Source organism: Triticum aestivum, chromosome 3D (assembly GCF_018294505.1).
Source record: "Triticum aestivum cultivar Chinese Spring chromosome 3D, IWGSC CS RefSeq v2.1, whole genome shotgun sequence".
Lineage (NCBI taxonomy): Eukaryota > Viridiplantae > Streptophyta > Magnoliopsida > Poales > Poaceae > Triticum > Triticum aestivum.
The window spans coordinates 318,895,440-318,920,073 of NC_057802.1; the positions used below are offsets into that span (position 1 = coordinate 318,895,440).

At 47.5% G+C, this 24,634-nt stretch overlaps 1 protein-coding gene across 1 annotated transcript; it reads right to left on the reverse strand.

Annotated features, from left to right (window-relative positions):
- Nucleotides 1–20,854: 20,854 nt before the first annotated feature.
- On the reverse strand, nt 20,855–21,741 carry LOC123078631 (50S ribosomal protein L31). The gene is made up of 2 exons (XM_044501210.1): nt 21,474–21,741; nt 20,855–21,380 (listed from the first exon to the last, which is right to left on the reverse strand). Exons 1-2 carry the CDS (start codon nt 21,570–21,572, stop codon nt 21,069–21,071), a joined length of 411 nt encoding a protein of 136 aa, XP_044357145.1. The 5' UTR covers nt 21,573–21,741; the 3' UTR covers nt 20,855–21,068.
- Between the last annotated feature and the right edge of the window lie 2,893 nt (nt 21,742–24,634).

The following is a 24,634-nucleotide window of genomic DNA, read 5'->3' on the forward strand; positions in this document are numbered from 1 at the left end:
GAACACTTCCATGATGAAGCCGGCCACCAAGAGCTTGGCGACCTCTTCACCAATGGTTCTTCTCTTCTCTTCAGAAAAGCGACGTAGGGGTTGACGGACAGGCTTGGCGCCCTTGCGGACGTGGAGTTTGTGCTCGGCGTACTTCCTCAGAATACCCGGCATGTCCTTTGGGGTCCATGCGAAGATATCCGGATTCTCACGGAGGAAGTCGACGAGCTCGCCTTCCTATTTGTTGTCGAGGCGGGTGCCAACGACAACGTACTTGCTGCAGCTGGGGTCTTCTGGGTTCAGCTTGACCTTCTTGGTCTCCTTGGAGGGATGGAACGAGGCCTCATCGACCAGGTCCTTAGCCCAAACCGGCACGGACGGTGTCTCGTTGGCCAAAGCAACGATCCGGTCGAGCTGGCACCGCTCCTCGGCTATGACCAGCGACTCGGCCAGTTTGGCGCCGGCTTGGGCGCATTCCAGGGACTTGCGGTAGTCGCTGGTGATGGTGATGAGGCCCTTCGGACCCGGCAGCTTCATCTTCAGGTAGGCATAGTGGGGGACCGCCATGAACTTGGCGAGTGCCGACTAGCCCAGCAGCGCGTGATACGCGCTGGATAGGTCCACCACCTCGAACCAGAGCGGCTCGCGTCGGAAGTGGTCACTGGTGCCGAACAGGACGTCGAGCCGGATCCGGCCGATGGGAGAGGCCGGGCACGATGCCGTGGAAGATCGTCCGGGTCGGCTCCAAGTCTTTGGGCTCGAGGCCAAGCTTGGTATGGTGTCGTGGTAGAGGATGTTGATGCTGCTTCCGCCATCGATGAGGACACGGGAGAACTTGCATGTGCGCCGGGGCGCGACAATGGTGGGGTCGAGGATGAGGGCGTAGCCACCCGGGTTCGGCATGACGGTCGGGTGGTCTTCTTTGGTCCAGGTGACCGGGCGCTCCGACCAATGCATGTACTCCGGCTTGCTCGGGATGACGGTGTTCACCTCCTGCCGGAGCAGGCACTCGCTATGTTTGTCATCACCAAGGCTGGTGAAGACGACGTAGGTCGCATTCTGGTCTGGGTAAACATCATCGTGCATCGTGCCGTTGGCCGGGGGCGGAGGCGGCTGCCCCGCACCCGGAGTCGGAGCCGAACTGAACCACAGGACGGAGAGGATTGTCTTTGATGTTGCCAAGATCCCCTTGCCTTACAACGGGATCATTGGCCGCCCAGTGCTAGCCAAGTTCATGGCGGCGTCGCACTATGCCTACAACACGCTAAAAATGCCAGGGCCGATGACCATCATCACCGTCCCCTCCGACAAGAAGGATGCACTGATCTCCACTGACCAACTCTACCGGGAGGCGGTTGCAGCAACTGCCGCCAAGGCGCTTGCTCCTGCCGCTGAAGCCCCCGGGGGGGAGAAGACCGGCAAGACCTCTCACACCCACTCCGGCAAGCGCACCTCTTCGGAGTGTAGTGCTCCCGTCGAGGACGTGCTGGAGAGCTCCACCGGCAAGAGCAAGAAATCCAGAGCTGCACCGCCAGAGACCAAGAAGGTGGCCGTCAAGGGGGATGGCACGGGAGGGGCTTTCACCATAAGCTCCACCCTCGACAGCAAATAGGAAAGCGCACTCGTCACTTTCCTGCGGGCGAATGTCGATGTGTTTGCGTGGCAAGCATCCGACATCCCCGGCGTTCCCAGGGAAGTGATTGAGCACCATCTTGTTGTCTGTCCCCATGCACGACCCGTCAAGCAGAAGGTCAGGAAGCAAGCTTTGGAATGACAAGAGTTCATCACAGAGGAGATCAGGAAATTAGAAGCAGCGGGCTTGGTGAGAGGAGTACTCCATCCGACGTGGTTGGCCAATCCGGTGGTGGTGCGCAAGGTAAACGGGGAGTGGAGGTTGTGTATTGACTACACAGATATCAATAAGGCTTGTCCTAAGGACCCCTTCCCGTTGCCGCGTATCGACCAGATTGTTGACTCCACGGTCGGGTGTGACCTGTTGTCATTCCTTGACGCCTACTCGGGCTACCACCAGATCTTCATGACAAGAGAAGACAGCATTCATCACCCCATGTGGTATGTATTGCTTTTTACGGATGCCTTTCGGGTTGAAGAGTGCTGGCTCAACGTTTGCAAGGGCAGTCCAAATTGGTTTTGAGCCCCAGCTACGTAGAAATATGGAAGCTTATATGGATGACATAGTTGTCAAAACCAAGGACAGGGCAACACTCATACCACATTTAGAAGAGACGTTTGCGAACCTGCGCAAGATCAACCTCAAGCTGAACCCGAAGAAGTGTGTCTTTGGCATCCCGTCCGGCAAGCTTCTCGGGTTCTTTGTATCCCGGCATGGGATCGAGGCGAATTCGGACAAGATCAGGGCCATTGAGCAGATTGAGGCGCCCGGGCGGATCAAAGATGTGCGTCGGCTTGCTGGCTGCGTTGCCGCCATGAGCAGATTCATCTCCAAGCCTGCCGAGCACGCCCTTCCCCTTTTCAAGATTTTGAAAAAGGCGGGCCCAATGGAATGGACCCCAGAGGCCAAAGCAGCGCTGCAAGATCTGAAGAAATAACTCTCCTCTACGCCAATACTGGTTGCGCCTAAACCACAAGAGCCGTTGTTGCTGTACTTAGCGGCGACGAATCAAGTGGTCAGTGTTGCGCTAGTGGCACTGAGAGAGGTCGACACAGAAGTGATAGCAACAACAGAGCCTGACGCCACTGGGGCAAAAGCGATGCAACCAAGTGGAGTGGTGCAGAAGAAGAAGATGATGCAGCACCCAGTCTACTTTGTTAGCTCCCTCCTGCAGGGGGCTAGATCAAGGTACTCCGGCATGCAGAAATTGCTCTTCGGCCTCCTTATGGCCTCGAGGAAGCTGCGTCATTACTTCCAAGCACACAAAATCACCGTCGTCACTCGCCTCCCGTTACAACGGATATTGCATAACCCAGACGCGACCGGGAGGATTGTGGAGTGGGCCTTGGAGCTATCAAGTTTTGGTTTGAAGTTTGAGAGCACCTCAACAATCCAGAGTAGAGTCCTAGCGGAGTTCATTGCAGAATGGACCTCAACGCCTGATGAAGAGATCCAGGAGACCACTCTCCCCGGCAAGGAAACAGCTCGCGACTGGATTATGTACTTTGACAGGGCTTTCTCGCTGCAAGGCGCCGGTGCTGGTGTGCTGCTCATCGCACCCACTGGAGAGCACCTCAAGTATGTGGTCCAGATGCACTTCCCCAGGGAGATGTCGACGAACAACACTGCCGAGTAAGAGGGACTGCTTGCCGGTCTCAGGATCGCGGCAGACCTCGGAATCAAGAAACTCATCGTTAGGGGTGATTCACAGCTTGTCGTCAAGCAAGTTAATAAGGATTATCAAAGTCCGTTGATGGAGGCCTACGTAGATGAAGTGAGGAAGCTGGAGGAGCGTTTTGACGGTATACAAGCGGAGCATGTCCCCCGAGCGGAGAACGGCATCGCCGATTACTTCTCGAAACGCGCTACCCTCAAACTACCTGTGGAACCAGGTACTTTTGTGCTTCGTTTAACTCAGCCATCCGTTGAACCGTCAACGGAGCAGAACAAGCAGAGGAAATCAGGACCCGGCAAGTACTTTCCAGCCGAGTTCCCCGGAGCCACCGACAAAGATGTTGCTGAGGACACTGAGCCTGCCGTGGGACGACAGACTCCGGCAGAGCGTCAAGCCCTTGCCGTAGAGGCAACCGCTCCCATAGCAGAAGAGATGCCTTCAGTCCTTGCCGTCGAGCCTCAGGCTCCGGCATGGGCGCAGCATACCGTCCGATTTCTCCAAACAGGGGAGCTTCCTGAGGAGCAGGAAGAAGCAGAGAGAGTAGCCCGTCGGTCTGCCATGTATCAGTTCGTCGATGACGTTCTATACAGAAAAAGGCCGAACAGTGTGAAATTGAAGTGCATTCCCCGGGAGGAAGGACTAGAGCTGTTGGCAGAGATACACGGAGGCATATGTGGCTCCCACATAGGGTCGAGGGCCCTTGCCGGCAAGGCGTTCTGGCAAGATTTCTTCTGGCCCACTGCCCTCCAGGATGCGACGGCGCTAGTAACCAGGTGTGAAGCGTGCCAGTTCCATTCGAAGAAGCTTCATCAACCAACTCAAGCCCTTCAAACAATTCCTCTCTCCTGGCCATTTTTGGTCTGGGGGCTCGACATACTGGTCCCTTTCCCCCGCGCTGTCGGGGACTTTGAGTACTTGTACGTTGCAATCGACAAGTTCACAAAGTGGCCGGAGGTGGAAGCAGTGAGGAAGGTGACCGCACAGTCTGCCGTTAAGTTTTTCAAGGGGATAGTCTGCTGTTTTGGTGTGCCAAACTGAGTCATCACCGACAACGGCACGCAGTTCACAAGCCACACCTTCATGCAATACATCCAAGACCTTGGCAGCAAGGTCTGTTTCGCTTCCGTGGCACACCCACGGAGCAACGGCCAGGCGGAGAGGGCAAATGCTGAAGTACTGCGAGGCCTGGGGACCAAGACTTTTGACAGGCTGCACAAGTGCAGAAGGCACTGGATCGATGAATTGCCGGCGGTTCTTTGGTCAATCTGAACGACACCAAATCGAGCCACCGGCCAGACACCCTTCTCCCTCGTTTGTGGGGCAGAAGCAGTTCTCCCCCCGGAACTCACATACGAGTCACCACGAGTGCTCGCTTATGATGAGCTTGAGCAAGAGCAATTGCGGCAAGATGACGCAACGCTCCTCGAGGAAGATCGTCTTCGGGAGGCTGTGCGAGCAGCGCGCTACCAGCAAGCCTTGCGCCGCTATCATAGCCGCAAGGTTCATGCCCGAAGCTTTGAGGAAGGCGACCTTGTTCTTCGGCGCGTTCAGTCGGCCAAGAATTCCAACAAGTTGACGCCGAAGTGGGAAGGCCCTTATCGGGTAATACGAGTCACCAGGCCTAGCGTAGTCCGCCTGGAGACCGAAGATGGTATTCCAGTGAGCAACTCCTTATTCCAGTGAGCAACTCCTGGAACATCAAACATCTTCGCAAGTTTTACCCATAAGGCGCGGTTGCCGGGCCTCCCGGGAAGCCACCCTTTTGTACAAGCCTTGCCGACAAGGCATGTAACCCTTTATACAAAGCCAGGCGCAGACCCTGAGCATAAATAAATGAAGCGCTGGCGCCCTAAGTTTTAGCATGCATGCTGGGTTGAGTCCCTCCCTCGGTTAGGGTTGATAGTGCTTAGCGGCGACTAACCCCTAGCATATGAGGTCGAGTATGCATCTTTATGTTCTTTCCCGTCCTTTTTAGGTTCACAGGATGCATGAACATCTCTGCTGGGCTGTTTGGAGGAAAGAGGACAGGCCGACGTCCCGACCCCGGCAAGCCAAGGTTGCCGGGGGCTGCAGACCCAAAGGTCCGACCGCAACAAGCCAAGGTCGCCGGGGGCTGCTGAACCAGATAAGTCTTTTATCCCCTAGTATGCATTCTAGTACATAATTGGGACATATGAAACCTCGTTTATTCCTAGACCACCGTGCTCCCCTTTTCCTGTACCCAAGAATTATTCCCTGGGCCAGAACTTGGTTGTAGTGCGGTAGCGAGGAAGTAAACGAGAGGCCTAGACCTATTTCACTCCTGCCTCCGCCGAAAGCGTGAGTATGGTGATGATTGAAGTAGGGAAACGACAAGGCCTGTTGCCGGGCGTCGATGTTTATCTTAAAAATAACAAGGATTCACTCCTTGGCGCGGGTCTCACTCACGCACAAAGAACCCGGCAAGCCCCCTTTTTCATTAATATGTTCCAAACAGCTACAATTCATACAGAACGCAGGCGTGAGCCAGGGGATTACAAGATCTAAATTTTACAAAGGCCCATAGGCTTAAAGACTAAAAAGAGATAAGGTGCATGTAATCCCTTTCTTGTCCCTCTCCTCAGGAAACAGAACAAGATAACGGGAGGGCAAAAAGAACGCCTAGGCGAGGCACGAGCACCAGAAGGCGCCAGGAGAGCATCCCGGCGGCCGCCCCAAAGAGAGGCTGGTGATGATAATGAAGGGAGAAGAGCTGGAAGACGAGGCAGTGGGCCGGCAATACGCGATGAAGGCGTCGGTCCCTGCGTACTCCGACTTGACGGCCCGCCACCCGCCTTCTTCGTCTTCTCCGGCCTCCCAAACCAGCCGCCCAAGGAGGCGACCCCGAGAAGTTCAAGGAGCTGGCAATGCAGATGGAGGTGCTGCCGGCGGCGCCTTGGACGGTGCGTCCGACACCTAGTCGGCCCCGTCATCCTCCCGCCTGCTACCCTCGTCGTCGCTGTCGCTGTCCTCCTCATCACTCTCGCTCGAGGAAGAATCTTCATGATCGGAGGAGCTCTCCACGCAACACTTTAGGCGAGTTCCCATGTCCCCAAAAACCTTGACGGAGAGCACACCGTTCTCCATTAATTTGAAGTAGAGAACAAGCCCCTCCATCAGACTATGGACGCGAGCGAAGGTCTTCCATCCACGACGAAGGTACATGACGTGAGGGGCGGGAAAGTCGACGTCGACCCGCGTGCCGCCGTTTCTGCAGCCCCTCATGTGCAACCTCAGGGTCTGCGGCGGGTCGAACTCCATCTCCCGAGCAAATGGAGTGGGAAGACGAAGACGGCGGCGCACCGGCCGGTGCAGCCTGATGAAGAACTCACGAGGCTGATCCCCGACGTGGCCCTCCATCGGAGGAGGGGCTGCTGGTGGAGGCGAGGCCGATGCGCCGCCCCATCCTCCTCTTCCCCGAGCACCACGATGACTTCGCCCTCGCCCCCTCCCCCTTCCTCTCGTGGCCGGCTCCGCCACCACGAGCTCTTGAGGAGGAGGGGCGCGCTGTCGAGCGGAAACCCTCGACGCTACCGTGGAAGCACCACCGCGCCCTCCCGCCATAGCAGAGGAAAGAAAGGAGCCAAGATGGGAAGAGATGGATGATGAAGGATTGAGGGATACCCCCCTCCCTTCTTATAAAGGGGCGGGGTCGAGACTCAGCCGCCCCGCTCAACCAGCCATCCGGGGGCGCAAGGAATCCGGACCGACCTGCGGCCCCAATCAGCGATGCTCGGCCCCCCGCCCCAGCGTAGAAACCCGCGTGTCCTGCGTCCGCCGCCTGCCCTTCCGACACATGGGGGACACATGGCGAACGGGTCAGGGCTCGAATGGCGAGTGGAGCGGTCGTTTCGCGCCCCATGATCAGGAGGGCGTGGGAATCATAATGACCGCGCCCCAGGTCCACTTAGTAAATGAGCCACGCCTCTGCGTCTTCCTCTATTTTAGGAGGAAAACGCGGACCGCCTCTTTACTGTTTGGCCCGTGGGATGACGCGAGCAGGCCACGATCGCCCTACGCACGACCCCCACGTCACGCATTCAACATGGGTCATGGGGAAGAACAGCGAGGGAAAAAGCTACTGCAGTAAGAAGGATTCGGCCCCGCCTACCCGCGCACCGTTCTGGGCCCAGCCCAACAACGTGTTGCGCTTATGTGTGGCCTGGGCCCGGGGGCTCCTGTTGGTGTACAAAGATAGGGGCTCTCCTTTGTACCCCTTACTTGTGCACAGGCAGTCAGAGCCGCGCCTGCGGCCACACCTAACATGGCAAGGGAGGGAAACCGAAGCACAAGGCAACAAAAACAACGCCAAGACCAAGAACACAAAGAGCACAGGGACGAAGCAGGTTCCCCCGGCAAGACCCTTGCCGGGGCAGCTCGCCCAACACCAGTGGGGCGCGCCACCCTTGAGCCCACGGCTTCCAACATAACCAACCACGAGGGGACGAAGGCTCGGGAGGCGCCTCCATGGTGGCATGCAGATCTTTGTCAAGATCATAGATACACAAGTTCAGATGAGGACTAGAAGACGACGATCCTCGGCAAGATCCTTGCCGAGGAGATCCACAAGACCCCCGGCGAGATCCTTGCCGGGGACAACCATGCTACCGCGGCAAGACCCTTGCCGAGGATGCCTGCGGGTCCACAGCCAGGCCCGCATCAACCAAGACTCCGCCACCGTTCATGCAGCTGCCAGCCCAACCAGCTGGGCAGGCACCTGCGTGGCAACATGCGGCTTCCAGGCCAACTCAGCAAGCACCTGCGTGGTGGCATGCAGATCTTTGTGAAGGCCCTGCCACCGCGCCACCTCAGCAGCCTGCCTGCCTACATGGCACTGCACACATCGCTGGCCTGGGCGCGTGTCGAAGCGAGGCAAAGCGGCGACGGACGGGACGGGCCTCGTTCCCGTCCCCGATAAAGCTAATGGACACCTAAGTAGCGCATTTAATGCGCTTTGTCCCGTAATGCCGGGCGATAAGCTCGCGCACTGTACACCTTTCCACCTCCTGTGTGCCACTGTGGCAACCCCTTTTCAACTATAAAAGGAGGCCCGGAGCATACCGGAGAGGGATTCGGCTCTTTGGAACTACGCAGCCACCGTAGCTAGTTCGAGAGCTCAAGAACACTCTAAAATACACAACAAAGCAGGACTAGGGTATTATGCATCCTCGCGGCCCGAACCTGGGTAAATGATCTTTGTGCTAGCTCCTAAACCTGCTCTTCTCACAACCCCGCGCCCGCCAACCGTAGAAGGGATTCCAGTGATCCCATAGGTGTCGTTTCCCCGACAGTGATTGATGAAATCATCACCGATGGGTTGCGTAGTTTAGTCCATGTGCGATGTGATTTGCTCAGTTGGGCACACGCGTCGTGCTAGCTCTGTTACCCACCACTTCCCTATCGGATTCCCGCCACCGGCGATTGCCCATTAGCCTTGGCGGCACGCGGCAAACGGTGGCACAAGCTCAACCTATAGCCCTTCTACTTTTCCAAGCATGCCAACCCACCGAAGCGCTCTGCCAGCAACCTCCTCGACGAGGAAAACAAGCCGGCCGGTGCAGGCGCCATGGCTCGTCGAGGCCGACGGCATCCACGGCAACGCGATGGACGATGTCGTGTTGCGCCTCATCACCAGGGTTATGTTAATGTGTTTAATTAAGTCTAGAGGATCACTATTAAAGGCTAATGATTAATATTTAAGGTTAAAAGATTATGATTAAGGTTAATTGCCCTATGTCAAAATGAATGCTTAATGTCTAGGGCTAAGTGATTTCAGTTAAGGTCTATTTTGCTACGGGATCAGTGCTAGTCAGAATTTTATGATGATTAACATGTTCTATTAGCTATAGCAATGCCACATTTTTGCATCAAGTTTGGTCAATTAGCACTATTTTGGTTTGTGTTAAGCAAATAGAAAGAGGGGAATCAAATGAATCGCTCGAATTTTCCCCAAATTAGCAGAAAACCTAACCTAGAACTTTTTCCCCATTTTGAAAATCCCCAAGTTAGAGCCTAAATGTATGATTTTTTAAGAAAAGATGATGTTTTGGTGCTCACCTAGATGACGTCGGCCTCTGGGGTCTGCACGGCCGTTGTTGTTTCGTGCACACCATGGTCGGGATGCAGCCGTCCTTCGGGATGTCACACAGGATGATGAAGCAGCAGCTGTCGGGGCTGCGCACTAATGGACGCATGCATGCCGTGGCTAGGGTGCCATGCACCTTGTCGTCACCCCAAACGGTTGCGCCGGCAGCCTCCGGCGAAATGTCTCCCCAACGGTGCTGCCTAACGGGCCATGTGCATGTCGCCAGTAGCTACTCTCGATAGAGGAGCGTGCTGGACTTGTCCACTGCACGCTCTTCCGGCGAGGGCAGCCACATCACCACCGTGGCCGGCGAGCATCAGATCGCCGCGCGGCCACCACTCATTTGGACAAAGCAGGAAAATTGGGAGGAATAGGGAAATGGGGGCTAGTGTTTGACCCTTCAGTGGTTTTGCTCCTCTACATGGCGATTGGAGTTGTCGACTCGATCTGATCTAACGAACGAGACCAACACGGCTCTTCATGGGCCGTCAGCCCCTTGATGGGCTGCTTTCGCAGCCGGGCCTCGGCCTAGGTTTTCCTAGGCCAACATGAAGGTTTTATGAGATTCTTTGTTGTTGGGCCGACTAAATAATGTGTAGCCGTCGGCTATTGGGCAAACTAAAGTTTTGTAAGTTCTTTTTCTTTTTTATTCAGTGCATTTTTGGTATAATGATTATCCTCCAAATGTTTTGCACTGTTAAAATTGAAAATAGCTAGAAAAATCATGTTGTAAGTTATGTTTTAGTTTTCTGAATGAAATGGAACCCATGGTGTATTAATGTGATCATTCTTCTTAATACAGACCAGCGTAGTTTTTCAATTTTGAATCACTCCATCAATTCCTTATTATTATTTTCCCAACCGTCATATAATTCAGAGATAAATTTTGCATGAAAATTGATCAAACCAACTTAGGTTAATTATTATGCAGTTTAATTTAATCATGATGTTCTTTTCCTTTACTTATGATATTTTGAAATTATAACAGCTTCCAGTCCTCGTGGTTTCGAGATCGTGCCACTTACTCGAAACAACTTCCAAACATGGAAGGACTCGTTGTTGTTGCACCTCGGCTAGCATGAGGTTGACCTTGCATTGAGGGAAAGTAAACCAGTGGAACCTAAAAAGGATGCCACTCGGGATGTTGAGCTTAAGAAAGCCTATGATGCTAAAGTTGAGAAGTGGGAGAGGTCAAACAGAATGACACTCCTAATTATGAACTTATCTATCTCGACTGAGATTGAAGGCGCTATCCCCGCAAAAGAGAATGCCGACGAATATTTAAAATCGGTGGGCATGGACGTGTGAGGGAATACATTTTAAGTATTAGCAATGCTGCGGCAAAGCTCAAAACCATGAAGTGTGACATGAATGAAGAGATGCTTGTGCTCTTAGTTTTTAAGTCACTACCCTCACAATTCAATAAATTCAAGATAAACTATAATTCTTTTCAAACTAAATGGACACTACCTGAACTCATTGCATATTGCGTTCAGGAGGAAGAGAGAATAAAGATTGAATAGAAAGATCAAGCTTTTCATGTTAACTCTGCAAAGAGGAAGCATGATATCAATGCTCATAGCAATAATGTGCCCAACAAAAAGCAGTTTTTCAAAAAGAAACCTCCAAAGCCTAAGCAATGCAATGAGGCAAGTTGTTCACGATCCTCTCCTCCAGTGGCTACTCCAGTCAATCTTACAAATGTCATTGGAGAATGAATTTGCAGCCTCTGCAAACAACCAAATCATATCAACGCGGACTGTCCAAGTTTTCTTAAGTGGCTGGATAAAAATGGTAAGGACGAGATCACTCTTGTGAATCTTTGTATGTTGATTTTTCTGAATCTACATGGTGGATTGACTCAGGTGTGAATGTTCATGTCGCGAATTCTTTGCAAGGATTCCATATAAGCTATACCCTAAGAAGGGGTAAAAGAAGGCTTAATATCGCGAATGGGGAGGAGGCTGAAGTTGAAGTCATGGGCTCCCTCACCTTGAAGCTTGATACGTGTCCAATGTATCTATAATTTATGAAGTATTCATGCCATGTTTACAAAAAAAATTATCTGGTTTTGGTATGATTAGCATGGAACTAACCAGGACTGACCCTGTTTTCAGCAAAACTACCATGATGTTTTTTTGTGTGCAGAAATGAAAGTTCTCGAAATGAGATGAAACTTTTTGACAATTTTTTTTGGAACAAAAGAGACCCCCGAAGCTTCGTGGGAGGTCCAGAAGAGCCACAAGGAGGGCACAACCCACCACGGCATGCCAGAGGGGCCCGGCTTGTACCGGTGGGTTGTGCTCACCTCGAGGCCCATCTTACCGTGAAACCAATGCCAAAAATTCCTATAAATATAGAAACCCCTAGAAATAACCCTAGATCAGAAGTTCCACCGCCGCAAGCCTCTGTAGCTAAAAAGGCATTAAAGAAAAATGCTTGTTGGAGACAACCCAACACTTTTACCTACTATTTTTGTGTGTTCACATGATTAATCTACTGTAGTAATCATGTTTTATAGCATTTGTTTCAATAAAGTGCCAAGTAAAGCCTTTGGGATAGTATGGATGCTAGTTGACTTGATTCTGTACAAAAACATAAACTTTTGCACTCAGTGCAGGAATTTTAAAAATTCACTGGAACGTGATTTTGATCTTAATGTTTTGTAGATGTTTATAAACAAATTTCCTACGTTGTCCTAATTTTTCAGAATTTTTGGAGTAGCAGAAGTATGGTTAGACTACAGATTACTACACACTGTTCTGTTTTTGACAGATTCTGTTTTCAATGCATAGTTTGCTTGTTTCCTAGTTTCTATGGCTTATATTGCTCAATATAAATTGTGGAAATGATAAGGTACAGTAAGCATTGTGTGAGAACAATTATGCATCTTGTCTTTGACAGTACCAAAGTGAATGGTTTGCTCTTTATCATACTAACCTATCTCACAAAGTTCCGTTAAGTTTCGTGTGATTGAAGATTTAAAGTTTTGGGTGAGATATCGATATGAGGAGAATAAGGAGTGACAAGAACCTAAGATTGGGGATGCCCAAGGCACCCCCAAGGTAATATTCAAGGGAGATCCAAGCAACTAAGCTTGGGGATGCCCCGGAAGACATCCCCACTTTCGTCTCCAACATTATCGGTAACCTCACTTGGAGCTATATTTTCATTCGTCACATGATATTAGTTTTACTTGGAGTATCATTTTATTTTGTTAGGATTTTCTTTATGTTATTTACAATAATTTTTGCATCTTTAATTTCAATAAAAGTGGCAAGGATAGCCTTCACCATGCTTATTTTGCAAGTATATGAGTTGCTGCTTCAAAATAAAAAGTTTATTGCTGTTGAAAAAATTCCCGAGAAAAGTCAGAATGTGAGAAAATTTTGAAACGTTATGCACAATAAGCTATGATAAATTTTCTATAGTTTCGTAAATTTTCAGAATTTTTTCAGTTACATAAGTATTTATATTCTTGCATCCTTTACACACTATACTGTTTTGACAGATTGCTGTTATGTTTGTATATGTTTGCTTGTTTAATGATTTTATTTGAGGATAGGACTATTAAATATGCAGAGGCATTTAGTATGCAATGTTAAATAATAATTTTAGTGATTTTCTACAATAGAGAATGATAAGGTTATCGCATTGATTTATACTAACATATCTCACGAGTTCTTGTTGAGTTTTGTGTGGATGAAGTTTTTAAGATTTAGGGAAACCGTGAGATAAAAGGAATTAAGGAAACACATGAGCTCAAGCTTGGGGATGCCCAGGGCATCCCGAGATAATATTTCAAAAAGTCTCAAGCATCTAAGCTTGGGGATGCCCCGATAGGCATCCCACCTTTCTTCATCAACAATTATCGGTTAGCCTTGGTTGAGCCTAAGTTTTTGCTTCTTCACATGATCTGAAAGTTTTTAAATAAAAGAGAGTCCTCAAATAACTACCCATTTACTTAACTACTCGCTTGAACTTCACTTATATCTTTTTTGGAGTAGTTTCTCATTTGCTCTAGTGCTGCACTTATATCTTTTTGAGCATGATGTGCTTTAATTTTTTTGAAGAAGAACTCCCATACTTCACTTAGATTTATTTAAGAGTTAATAAATTTTTGAAGAAATTCTCTCATGTTTCACTTATATTATTTTGAGAGAAGAAAATTTTAGCTCATGTTCTTCACTTAAATTTGCTTGAGCTTGTCAAAAGCAATTGCAACTTATGAAATTAGTCCCAAAGTGATAGATATTCAGGAGGGATATAATAAGTACTTTCATGAAGATCATTGGACAAAATAAACTTGATTCTTTTAATAGTTTTGAGATATGATGATAGTAGTATGTGAGTCATGTTGGTGAGTAATTATGCTTAAGTAAGAATATTGGTGTTAAGGTTTGTGATTCCCTATGCAAGCACGAAAGTCAATATTTATGCAATGAAATTACATCCTACTTGTGGTGCATTATTCGGTGTTAGTTATGTTCAATGCTCGTTTATGTGAATTTTCGTTTCTTGGTTGGTTGCTTCTCAATCTATTTGCTAGCCTCCGTTTGTACTAAGTGGGAATACTACTTGTGCATCCAAACTCCATAAACCAAGTTGTGCCATATGATTCCACCATACCTACCTATATGCGGTATTTCCGTGCCGTTCCAAGTAAATTTGTATGTGCCAACTCTAATTTTCAAAATTAATTTCCCTTTTGTGTGCCCATACCGCTCATGAAGCGGCAGGGGGTGGCCGATATTTTCCATGCTAGATGTGTTATTCTCAAGATGAGTGTTTATTCACTTGTTATTGCACGAGAGTACGACGGTAATAGGGATGCCCAGTCCCGAAATGAAAAGGAAATTTACTTTATGTTGTCAAATAATAAATTCCTTGGAAAGTGTTGGTATGGACGGCACCCGTGGATACGGCTAGTCGTGGAGTGTGAAAGTATGGTGGAAAAAGGAATAAACTTTATTTTATGTTTGGGAACCGCCTATGATATATCTAGCATGGAATGTGTTGGGAATTACTCGGTCGTTTTTGTTGACGGGAAAAGTATGCCTCCCAAAATATTTTTATCTCTCAATTTAAGCTTTGAGCTCTCGCACCTCTACAAATCACTGCTTCCCTCTGTGAAGGGCCTACCTATTTACTTTATGCAATTTTTATTTGAGTCTCCATCTTCTCTTATAAAGCACCAACTAGGGAGGACTATTGTCATACTTGTGCATTGGATGTAGCTAATACTTGAGTGTGTTTCATGAATAGATCAATGATTAAGCATAATGGGCTAGGGATAGCTTTCTTTAGCGTTGATATTTTGAAAGACATGGTTGCTTGTTAGTATGCTTGAGTATTGATGTCTTCATGTCAAATTATAGACTATTGCTTTGAATCATTCAAGTCCAAATGTCCATGCTACAAAAGAAAGAGTATATGATGAGTATGATAGGTAGCATTCCACAACAAAACTTCCGCTTTCAATTGCTACTTTAGCATCATAAGTTTTATGAGAAAGAGTTGTTGTTATGATGCTAGGAAAAGTGATTGAAATTATCATTGATCAAACTTATGCACTTTAATTACACTTCATAAATTATTTCTTTTATCATTTACCTACTCGAGGACGAGTAGGAATTAAGCTTGGGGATGCTGATACCTCTCCAACGTATCTATAATTTATGAAGTATTCATGCCATGTTTACAACAATTTTATATGGTTTTGGTATGATTTGCATGGGACTAATCCGGACTGACGCTGTTTTCAGCAGAACTACCGTGGTGTTGTTTTTTGTGCAGAAATGAAAGTTCTCGAAATGAGCTGAAACTTTTTGATAATTTTTTTGGAACAAAAGAGACCCTCGAAGCTTGATGGGAGGGCCAGAAGAGCCACGAGGATGGCACAACCCACCACGGCGCGCCATAGGGGGCCGGCTTGCCCTGGTGGGTTGTGCTCACCTCGAGGCCCATCTTAGCGTGGAACCAACGCCAACCATTCCTATAAATACAGAAACCCCCAGTAATAACACTAGATCAGAAGATTCGCCGCCGCAAGCCTCTGTAGCCACGAAAAACCAATCTAGAGCCCATTCTGGCACCCTGGCGGATGGGGAAATCATCACTGGTGGCCATCTTCATCATCCCGGCGGCCACCATGATGAGGAGGGAGCAGTCCACCCTCGGGGCTGAGGGTTTGTACCAATAGCTATTTGTTTAGTTTCTCTCTCTCTCTCTCTCTCTCTCTCGTGTTCTTGATGGCACGATCTTGACGTATCGCGGGCTTTGTTAATATAGTTGGATCATATGGTATTTCTCCCTCTCTATCTTGTTGTGATGAATTGAGTTTTCCCTTTGAGATTTTGTTTTATCGGATTGAATACTTGTATAGATTTGAGAGCACTTGATATATGTCTTGCATATGAATACCCATGGTGATAATGGGGTATTATATTGATTCACTTGATATATGTTGTGGCACTCAACTCGCGGATTCCTGAGGTGACATTGGGGTAATCTATGCATAGGGGTTGATGCACGTTTTTGTCCTTGTTTCACCGGTAGAAATCTTGGGGCACTCTTTGAGGTTCTTTGTGTTGGAACGAGTATTATGAATCTGAAATGGTTTGATGCATATCATATAATTAACTCATCGATACTTGTGATGACATTGGAGTATTTAGGTGACATTAGAGTTGGTTGATGTGTATCATATGGTATTATTTTAGTACAAACTTTTGGATAGGTCGAACGGAAAGAATAACTTTGTCTTATTTTAGTACGAACTCTTGAATAGATCGAATGGAAAGAATAATTGTAAGGTGGTTTCGTACCCTACAAATAATTTCTTCTTATGTTCTCTGCTAGATAAGAACTTTGGAGTGATTCTTCATTACACGTTGAGGGATGGTTATATGATCCAATTAGATTAGCATTTTTTGAGAGATTGCACTAGCGAAAGTATGGACCCTAGGCCTCATTTTCAAGCATAGCAATACCGTTTATGCTCCGTTTTATCAATTGCTACCTTGTTGTTTTTATTGTTCTTAACACAGAAATCAATATCTACTATCATTACTACACTTGTACCACCATCTCTTTGTCGAACTAGTGCACCTATAGAATTTACCATTGTATTTTGTGTGTTGGGGACACGAGAGACTCTTTGTTATTTGGTTGCAGGGTTATCTGAGAGAGACCATCTTCATCCTATGCCTCCCATGGATTGATAAACCTTAGGTCATCCACTTGAGGGAAATTTGCTACTGTCCTACAAAACTCTGCGCTTGGAGGCCCAACATGAGTCTACAAGAACAAGTTGTATAGTAGACACCAAAGCTGCACACCGCCTTCCTACTTCAGCTCAAGGACGTTCTTTATGTGCCTACATTGAGTAGGAACTTGATTTCAGTTTCATGTTTAGATGATTTTGATTTTCATTTTACCTTAGGGGAGAAACAATGTTTTTTAAAGTATTGTAATAAGGATGTTGGCCTCACCGTCTGAAGAGGCAAGCTTTATATGTTAAATCTTTCCAATTGTCCTATGTGTGTGAATCTCTGCGAGATGAATATGAATGAACACAATCATGAAAAAAATGGGAGAAGTAGCAATCCTTCTTCAAAATTATGGCATCGTCGCTTGGGCCACATTTCGAGGGGGGGTGGAATGATTGATTAAAGTAGACATACATCATCCGCTAGATTTCTCTGATGCAGGCAATTGTATAGACTGTATTAAGGGAAATATGTGGAAACAATTAAGAAAGGAGTAGTAAGAGCCACAAGGGTCCTTGAACTTAATCATACTGACATATGCAGAGCTTTTAACGTAAAGTCTATGGATGGTTTTGATTTATTCATTACCTTCACAGATGAGTTCTCTCGCTATGGCTACATTTACCCTATACATGATTGATCAGAACCTTTTGACAAATTTAAGATTTATAAAGCTCAGGTTCAAAATCAACTCAACCTAAAGATCAAAGTAGTATGGTCTGATCGTGCGGAGAATATTATGGCAGACATGCTCATTATGGGCAAATTCCAGGACCATTCGCAAAATATCTTGCTGAAAATGGAATTATTTGTCAATATTCAATTCCCAGTGAACCTCGGCAAAATGGCTTAGCTAAGCATCGCAACCGTACTCTTATGGATATGGTATGTATCATGCTTAGTCATGTAAGCTTACCCGTAAGTCTTTGGATGGATGCATTGAAAACTGTTGCACACATCCTGAATCTTGCTCCAACTAAGTTAGCACCGAGCACACCTTATGAGATGTGGGCGAGAAAGAAACCGAGCTTGAATTACTTGTGTGTGGGGGGTGGGGGGCTTCCCAGCTGAAGCTAAAGTATTCAATCCACATATTAAGAAGTTGGACCAAAAGACAATTAGTTTTTTTTTCATTGGGTACCCTCACAGAGGAAAAGGATACCGCTTTTATTGCCCGGGTCATACCACCAAGTTTGTGGGAACCAGGCAAGCAATGTTTTTGAGGATAATGAAGTCGCTGAGGTTAGGACAATTGATCTTGAGGAGAAGCGGGTGTATGTTCCATCCGAGACCATCCAAGAGAACTCTATCCCTATGCATAATGTGTACGAGACACCTGGTGATCCCGAACCTAAATTGGATCCTCGGTCCAACGAGGAGCCTCAGCATAATGAAGATCCTCAGAATGATGAGGATCGTCAGTCTAATGATGATCCTCAACCCAATGTTAATCCTCGCCTTTCCCGTGTAAGAAGAAATGTACAAACTGATGAGCCTGTGAGAAGATCACAACAGGAAAGGAAAAGGGCCATCTCGAGCAATTTTATCACTTTCATGTGTGAGGATGAAAATGACATAGGGAAGGTACAAGATCTGACATCATATAAGGAAGCCACTAAAAGTGAAGAGTCGTCCAAATGGATGGTCGCCATAGAAGACGAATTGAAATCTATGAGCTTGGATGATATTTGGGACTTAGTAGAAGTTCCTGATGGAGCCAAAAGGGTTTGCTGCAAGTGGGTCTACGAAACCAAATATGATCCAAAGGGAGCATCGAAAGGTTGAAAGTGAGACTTGTAGCAAAAGGTTTTACACAGAGAGAAGGGATCGATTATAAGGAGACCTTCTCACCTGTGTCAGCCAAAGATTCTTTCAGAATTGTCATGGCACTTGTAGCTCATTACGGTTTAGAGCTCCATCAAATGGATGCCAAGACAACATTTTTGAATGGTGACTTAAACGAAGAAGTTTACATGACTCCCTGAAGGTTTTGTCGTGGAAGGTAAAGAACATATGGCATGTCGTTTAAAGAAATCCATATATGGCTTGAGGCAAGCTTCAAGGCAGTGGTACCTCAAGTTCGACAAGATTATTAGAACTTTTGGTTTTAAAGAAAATGAAGTGGACAACTGCGTATATGTTAAATTTAAAGACAGTAGGTTCACAATTTTAGTCCTATATGTGGATGATATTCTTTTGGCTTGCAGCGATAAAGATATGTTGCATGAGACCAGGAGATTTCTGTCCTCGAATTTTGACATGAAGGATCTCGGTGAAGCCTCGTGTGTCCTTGGCATTGGGATTCATCGAGATAGGTCCAAAGGCACATTAGGACTGTCGCAAAAGGCATACTTTGAGAGTACGCTAAAGAAATACAATATGCATAAGTGCTCTTCCTCGCATGCCCTCATAGTCAAGGGTGATAAGTTTGGGACATTCCAATGTCCAAGGAACCAAAATGAATTTGATCAGATGAAGTCGGTTCCTTATGCTTCAGCTGTCAGAAGCATCATGGATGCTCAAGTATGTACACGCCCTGACTTAACTTTCGTAACCGGGATGCTTGGCAGATGTCAATCTAATCCTGGACCGGACTACTGGAAGGCCGCAAAGAAAGTCTTGTGTTATATGCAGGTACTAAAAATTTCATGCTTACATATAGAAAGTTTGATAACCTGGAAGTTATTGGTTACTCTGACTATGATCTTGCCAGGTGTGTGGATAGTAAGAAATCCATGTCAGGTTATACATTCACACTCGAGCCATCTCGTGGAAAAGCTCCAAGCAAACGGTAGTTGCCTCATCTACGATGCAAGCAGGATATATAGCATATTTTGAGGCCAGTGGGCATGTATGGCAAAAGAATTTCCTTCCCGGACTTAAAGTGGTAGACAACATTTCCAAACCACTGACATTGTACTGTGATAATGAACCCACTATTTTCTATGTGAATAACAAGTCAAGTACTATTGCCAAGCACATGGACCTAAAGTATCGTGTTGTTCAACATAGAATCCAACATCACACTATTAATGTTAAGCATATCAATACGACATGTATGCTTGCGGATCCGCTCACTAAAGGCTTACCACCCAATATTTTTCGTGAGCACGTAGTCGGCATGGGTTTACGGAAACCTTTTGATCTTGGAATTATGGGACCGCTAATATAAACTACTCCCATTAAGTAAAACGTTTTCAATTTCAAAATAAGATGTGTGCTATGATTATTGAGGTCCAATGGCCTTCCATCGGTTGTTGTAACACCTTACTCTAGTATATCATTCCTATGGAGATGGGCAAAAGTTACTGAGCCTAACGATCAAGCAGGAGATTGTTGGTATTGATCTAAGGCCCAATGGGCCAAAGGGATAAGTTAGAAATAAGTTATATTAAGGGGAGAAGGTCACGAAGCAATGTTCGTACCCCCTTGACACCAACAAACGCACCCTGATCGGGGGCAACCCAAACCAACGTGGTTTAGGTCCTCTGATCGCCAACGCCACATATAAAGAGGGGGGCAGCAAACCACGCACGATCTGACTTGTTCACATGCGTCTACTTTGCCCTCCTAAATCCCAAAACCCTAATCCGATCTAGGGGAGCGGAAGACCTTCTTCTACCTCTGCTCCGATGCCAGGGCAGTGCCGCAGGCACCCGGAGGGACGCCGCTACCCGCTGTGAGCATCTACACCGAGCCTGCATCAAGCAGGCATGGGACTTCACATCGCCTACACCAATGGCTGCTTCATTGGTGGTAAGATCTTATTCCATCTCTTTGTTCATCGTGATTAGGTGATCTAAAGTCTAGACTAATGTACCTGTTAAGTACATCCCACGGGATTGAACCCTAACATGTATCAAAGCAGAGTAGAAGGAATTTGAGGTTGATGATTTCAAATTTTGACCCCTCAACCATGTTCATGGTGTCATTTGCATATTGGAGAATGGAGATGAGTATTCCAACCTCCAGGGTAATTTCAGAATGAAAATTCAAAACGAAACTCGCCCATATCCTCGGGCGTGAATAATAAAATTGAATGATAAAAGAAGTAAAAAAGTCTACAATGAACATATCTGTGTATTCTAGCTGTGAGCAAATTTTCATGAACTTGTGGTGGTCTAGGAAAATTTGGTTGCATAAAAATCAAGCTTTTTAGAGCACCGATTTCATGAAGCTCAACGTTGACACATACTGGAAAGTAGTATTGCTAGAGTCGTTGCGAACATTACCCGAACACCTCGAGGGCAATGCAAATGCAATCCCCGTGAACCAAATCAATCAACGTGCAGACGGTACAGCTGGAGAATCAAGCCACGCAAACTAGCATAATTGAGTTCGGGAGTTAACAGCAAGAGAAACGCAGCAGGAAGACGAGGAGCAGGAGAGGCAGAGCCATCATTTGCGGGTCTCGTCGTCCTCCGGCTCAAACTCCGGGTCGCCGTCAGGGTGCATCTCCAGCCACTGCTCCTTGGTCCAGTACTCCTTGACGTGCCCCCACTTCTTGCGGAACTTCTCGATCTGGCTGTCCATGACGACCAGCGCCGAGGAGTCGCCGACGTAGTAGGGGTGGTTCCCCGACCAGACGTCCACCGAGTACTCCGGCTTCGTGCCCCCCGTCACCAGCACCAGCTCACCATTGCAGTACACCTTCGCGTCCTCAAAGATCTCCGGGTGCAGCCCCTTCTTCCGCATCGAGCACCTCATCCTCTGCACACGCGCACAGCGCACACGTTAAGGATTCGCAACTGTCTCCTCCAGTTCAGAGCCTTATGAAGTTTAAGTATGGAGTGAGTTCGGTACCTGGGAGGGGACGACGGAGCGGAGGGTGCGGTTTGCGGTTCTCGCGACGGCGGCGGCGCCCGGGGTCGGGAGGAAGGAGGTGGAGAGGGAGAGCGCCATGGCTGACGACTTGTTGCCTTCCTTGCCTGTTTCTTCCTATCTTATCCTCTTGTGCTGCTGATGATTTCTGAATGTTGAGGCCAGTCCGGGATTTCCGGTGGCCGCTGGCTCGGCCTGGTTTTTTTGGGGGGTTTGCTGTGGGAGCTCTTATTCGGCGCTTCAGGCGCCAGGGCTCCCTGCCGCCCACATGCCAACGCTGGTAGGCCGGCCCATGTAGATTCTGAACTCGCTCTGGTTCGCCTGGTTTGCTCGATCGTATTTAGAAAAAAACGAAAACAATCATGAATTTGAATTTGAAAAAAATTCATTGTTTTTAAATAAATCATCATATTTAAAAAATTGTGGATTTAAAAAATTTCATAAAAAGATGAGCAGAACTGTTCCAAGAAAAAATAAGAAAGGAAAGAAGACGGTGTAATTGAGCTTATCAGGTGAGGATGGTGGGGTGGTTAGTGCAGCTAACAAAGGATCATGAGGTTGCCGGTTTGAGACATACGAAGAGCGCAGTTTTTTTGGCCTTAAAAGGGGGGGAAGGGAAAATGGGCTGACCTAGCGCGGAGGAGTGTGCGCCTGTTTGCAAAGGATGCCTAAAGCGCCGAATAGTAAATGTCGTTTGTTGTTTAGTCTGTGTCTTTAGGCAATGTTGTTTACTTTCATTGGGCTGATGGATAGGGCTTTGTCAATTTTGACGGACCAGGTAATTCGAAGCATGTTTAAGCAAAGAGTTAAATACATTTTTCGTACATGAACCTGCACTCAATGTATTGATTCATACATAAACTTAAAACATAATATAAACAAGTCCGACAACTTTTGTTTCAGATACGTTTGCGTATATTTTCGTTAATTCTCCATTAAAATCTGCAGCCCACGCCCCATACCTATGTGTGAGTACCACTTGACAAGGATAGAAATAGAAAATAGAATATAGAAATGTGAACGCAGTCCGCCGCCACGCACGCATCAAGCGATAGCCACTACACTACCTTGTAATTTGTGTTAATGACAGAGATATACTTTATCTATACTGTTTAAAAGAATAATTGACCTAAAGCCAAAATACACACTGCCCCGTGGTTTGGTCAAGTTTCTTTTTCTCAATTTCAATATTATTTTTGTTCGATTCGGACAAAAATTAGTGACACTTTTTAGAATTTCAACTCAAGACGCTGCGTCACATGAGTTAGGTACGCCTCATGCAAAAAGTTACAGTCCATATATGAAAGGTTTCAGGAAGTTTCTAGAATATATTAGAAACTTCAAGAGAACTCCGGAATATATAGAAGTCCCTCTTGGCTTGGCCCACAGGGGACAGCCCCTAGTGCCAAAAAGCCTAAAAGTGGGGCGCCACCCATATAAGCAAAGGGCCAAACAAAATAAGGAAGAGGAGTCCTCGTCGAGTTGGTTCGGAAAAACCAAGGAAGGACTCTTCTCCCTCCCCAATCCGGCCATCCATGGCCCTTGCCTCCACCAATATATGTGGGAAGAGATCCCCCCATCCAATTCTAAGGGGATCTGTCCCACATAACCACGCTCTAATCCCGATCTAATTGGTCTAACGGTTAGACTCCTAACTAGACATGCTCTAATCTCGGTCTAATTGGTCTAATAAGATTGGACTCCTGATCAGACAGAAACGTTGGTTCTCTCTCTCTCTCTCTCTCTAGTTTCCTTAGGGCTCTTCTTCCGGGATGCCGAAGTGAAGTCGGGTTACTACTTAGAAACGTATGGATACCTTGGAGGGGTCGTCTACTTCGACTCTTGATCGATGGATCACCTTGAAGAAATTCTCGCGACTTTGAGGTATAACCTAGTGGTGGGAATCATCTGCTTCAACGACAGACTACACTGCTTCTGCTACTCTGCTAGTTAGTGAGATCATCATTACCCACCATCTTCATAGTGTTCCTAGATGTGATCTTGTAGCATAATTTTCTTGTTGCGCAACACGTTTCCCTACACTGATTGCATGTAGCGCAAACATGGCACCGCTTTGTCAATTGAGGCCCACCGCCCACTTAAACGTCCCAAAGGGATACCCTGCGAGATAACCACAGTTGTGGGATCTCCCCAATCCAACGGTCTAGCACAACCCCACACCTCTCTCTCTCTCTGTCTGTGTGTGTGTGTGACACTGACACATGGGACCCACTCACATCATCGTCTACCTCGCGCCCACACCGCGACGCACACGTCACGCACGACCTCACCTGTTCAGCCACCTCCTGCATGATCTCGGCCAGGCCTCCATGTCCCCTGAAAGTTCATGCCGCCATCTACATTTCTCCTCTAGAACCCTACCTCGAGCGCCACTGGGCTGCTCGAATAGAACCCATCATCGCTGCCATTGATGTCGTCACCTTCGGCGAAATTCCGATGAGATAGTGCAAACGACACTACCGTTTGCCCCCCCCCCCTCTATTTTGCATTGTCTTGACACCGAGTGCGCGTCCGAAGACGCCTCGGCGCACGTCCATGATGACATGAACCGTGCTGCCACAACTCCAATGATTCTAGCGAGGTGAGCACCAATTCGATCCAGTCACCATGTCCATTAGATTCGTTATGACCTAGTGCATGTCCAGTACCGCCCGAAATCGACGCACGCAACATCACCTGAAGCCCGCATCTGGAACGAAGTCCAGATTATGAGGGTGGTAGATTTGGAGGCGGAGGGGTGGCAGCTGAGGGAAGAGGTGGTTGTTAGGGAATTAGGGTTAGGAAACCCTAATTTGGAATGGGCTTGTGTCTAAAAATGACAATGAGGAGCCGCCATTTATAAGGGTTAGGTGGCTGGTTTAGTAGAGAGGCAAGTGGGTAGGCATGTTTAGATAATTTTAACTAGAGAGGTAAGAGCAAGTCCTACCGTTCCTGTAAACCTCATCAAATAGCTAACTCTACGGGCAGTTGAGGCAAAAAAGTCTATCCAACAGATCGCGTAAGCCCGGAATTTTTTACGGGGTCCCATAAAAACACTCCCACCATCCCACAAATATACGGAAATATAGTCATTCCGTAATTTTTTGGCGAAACTTCGGCAACCGCCACGCCACACCTATCTT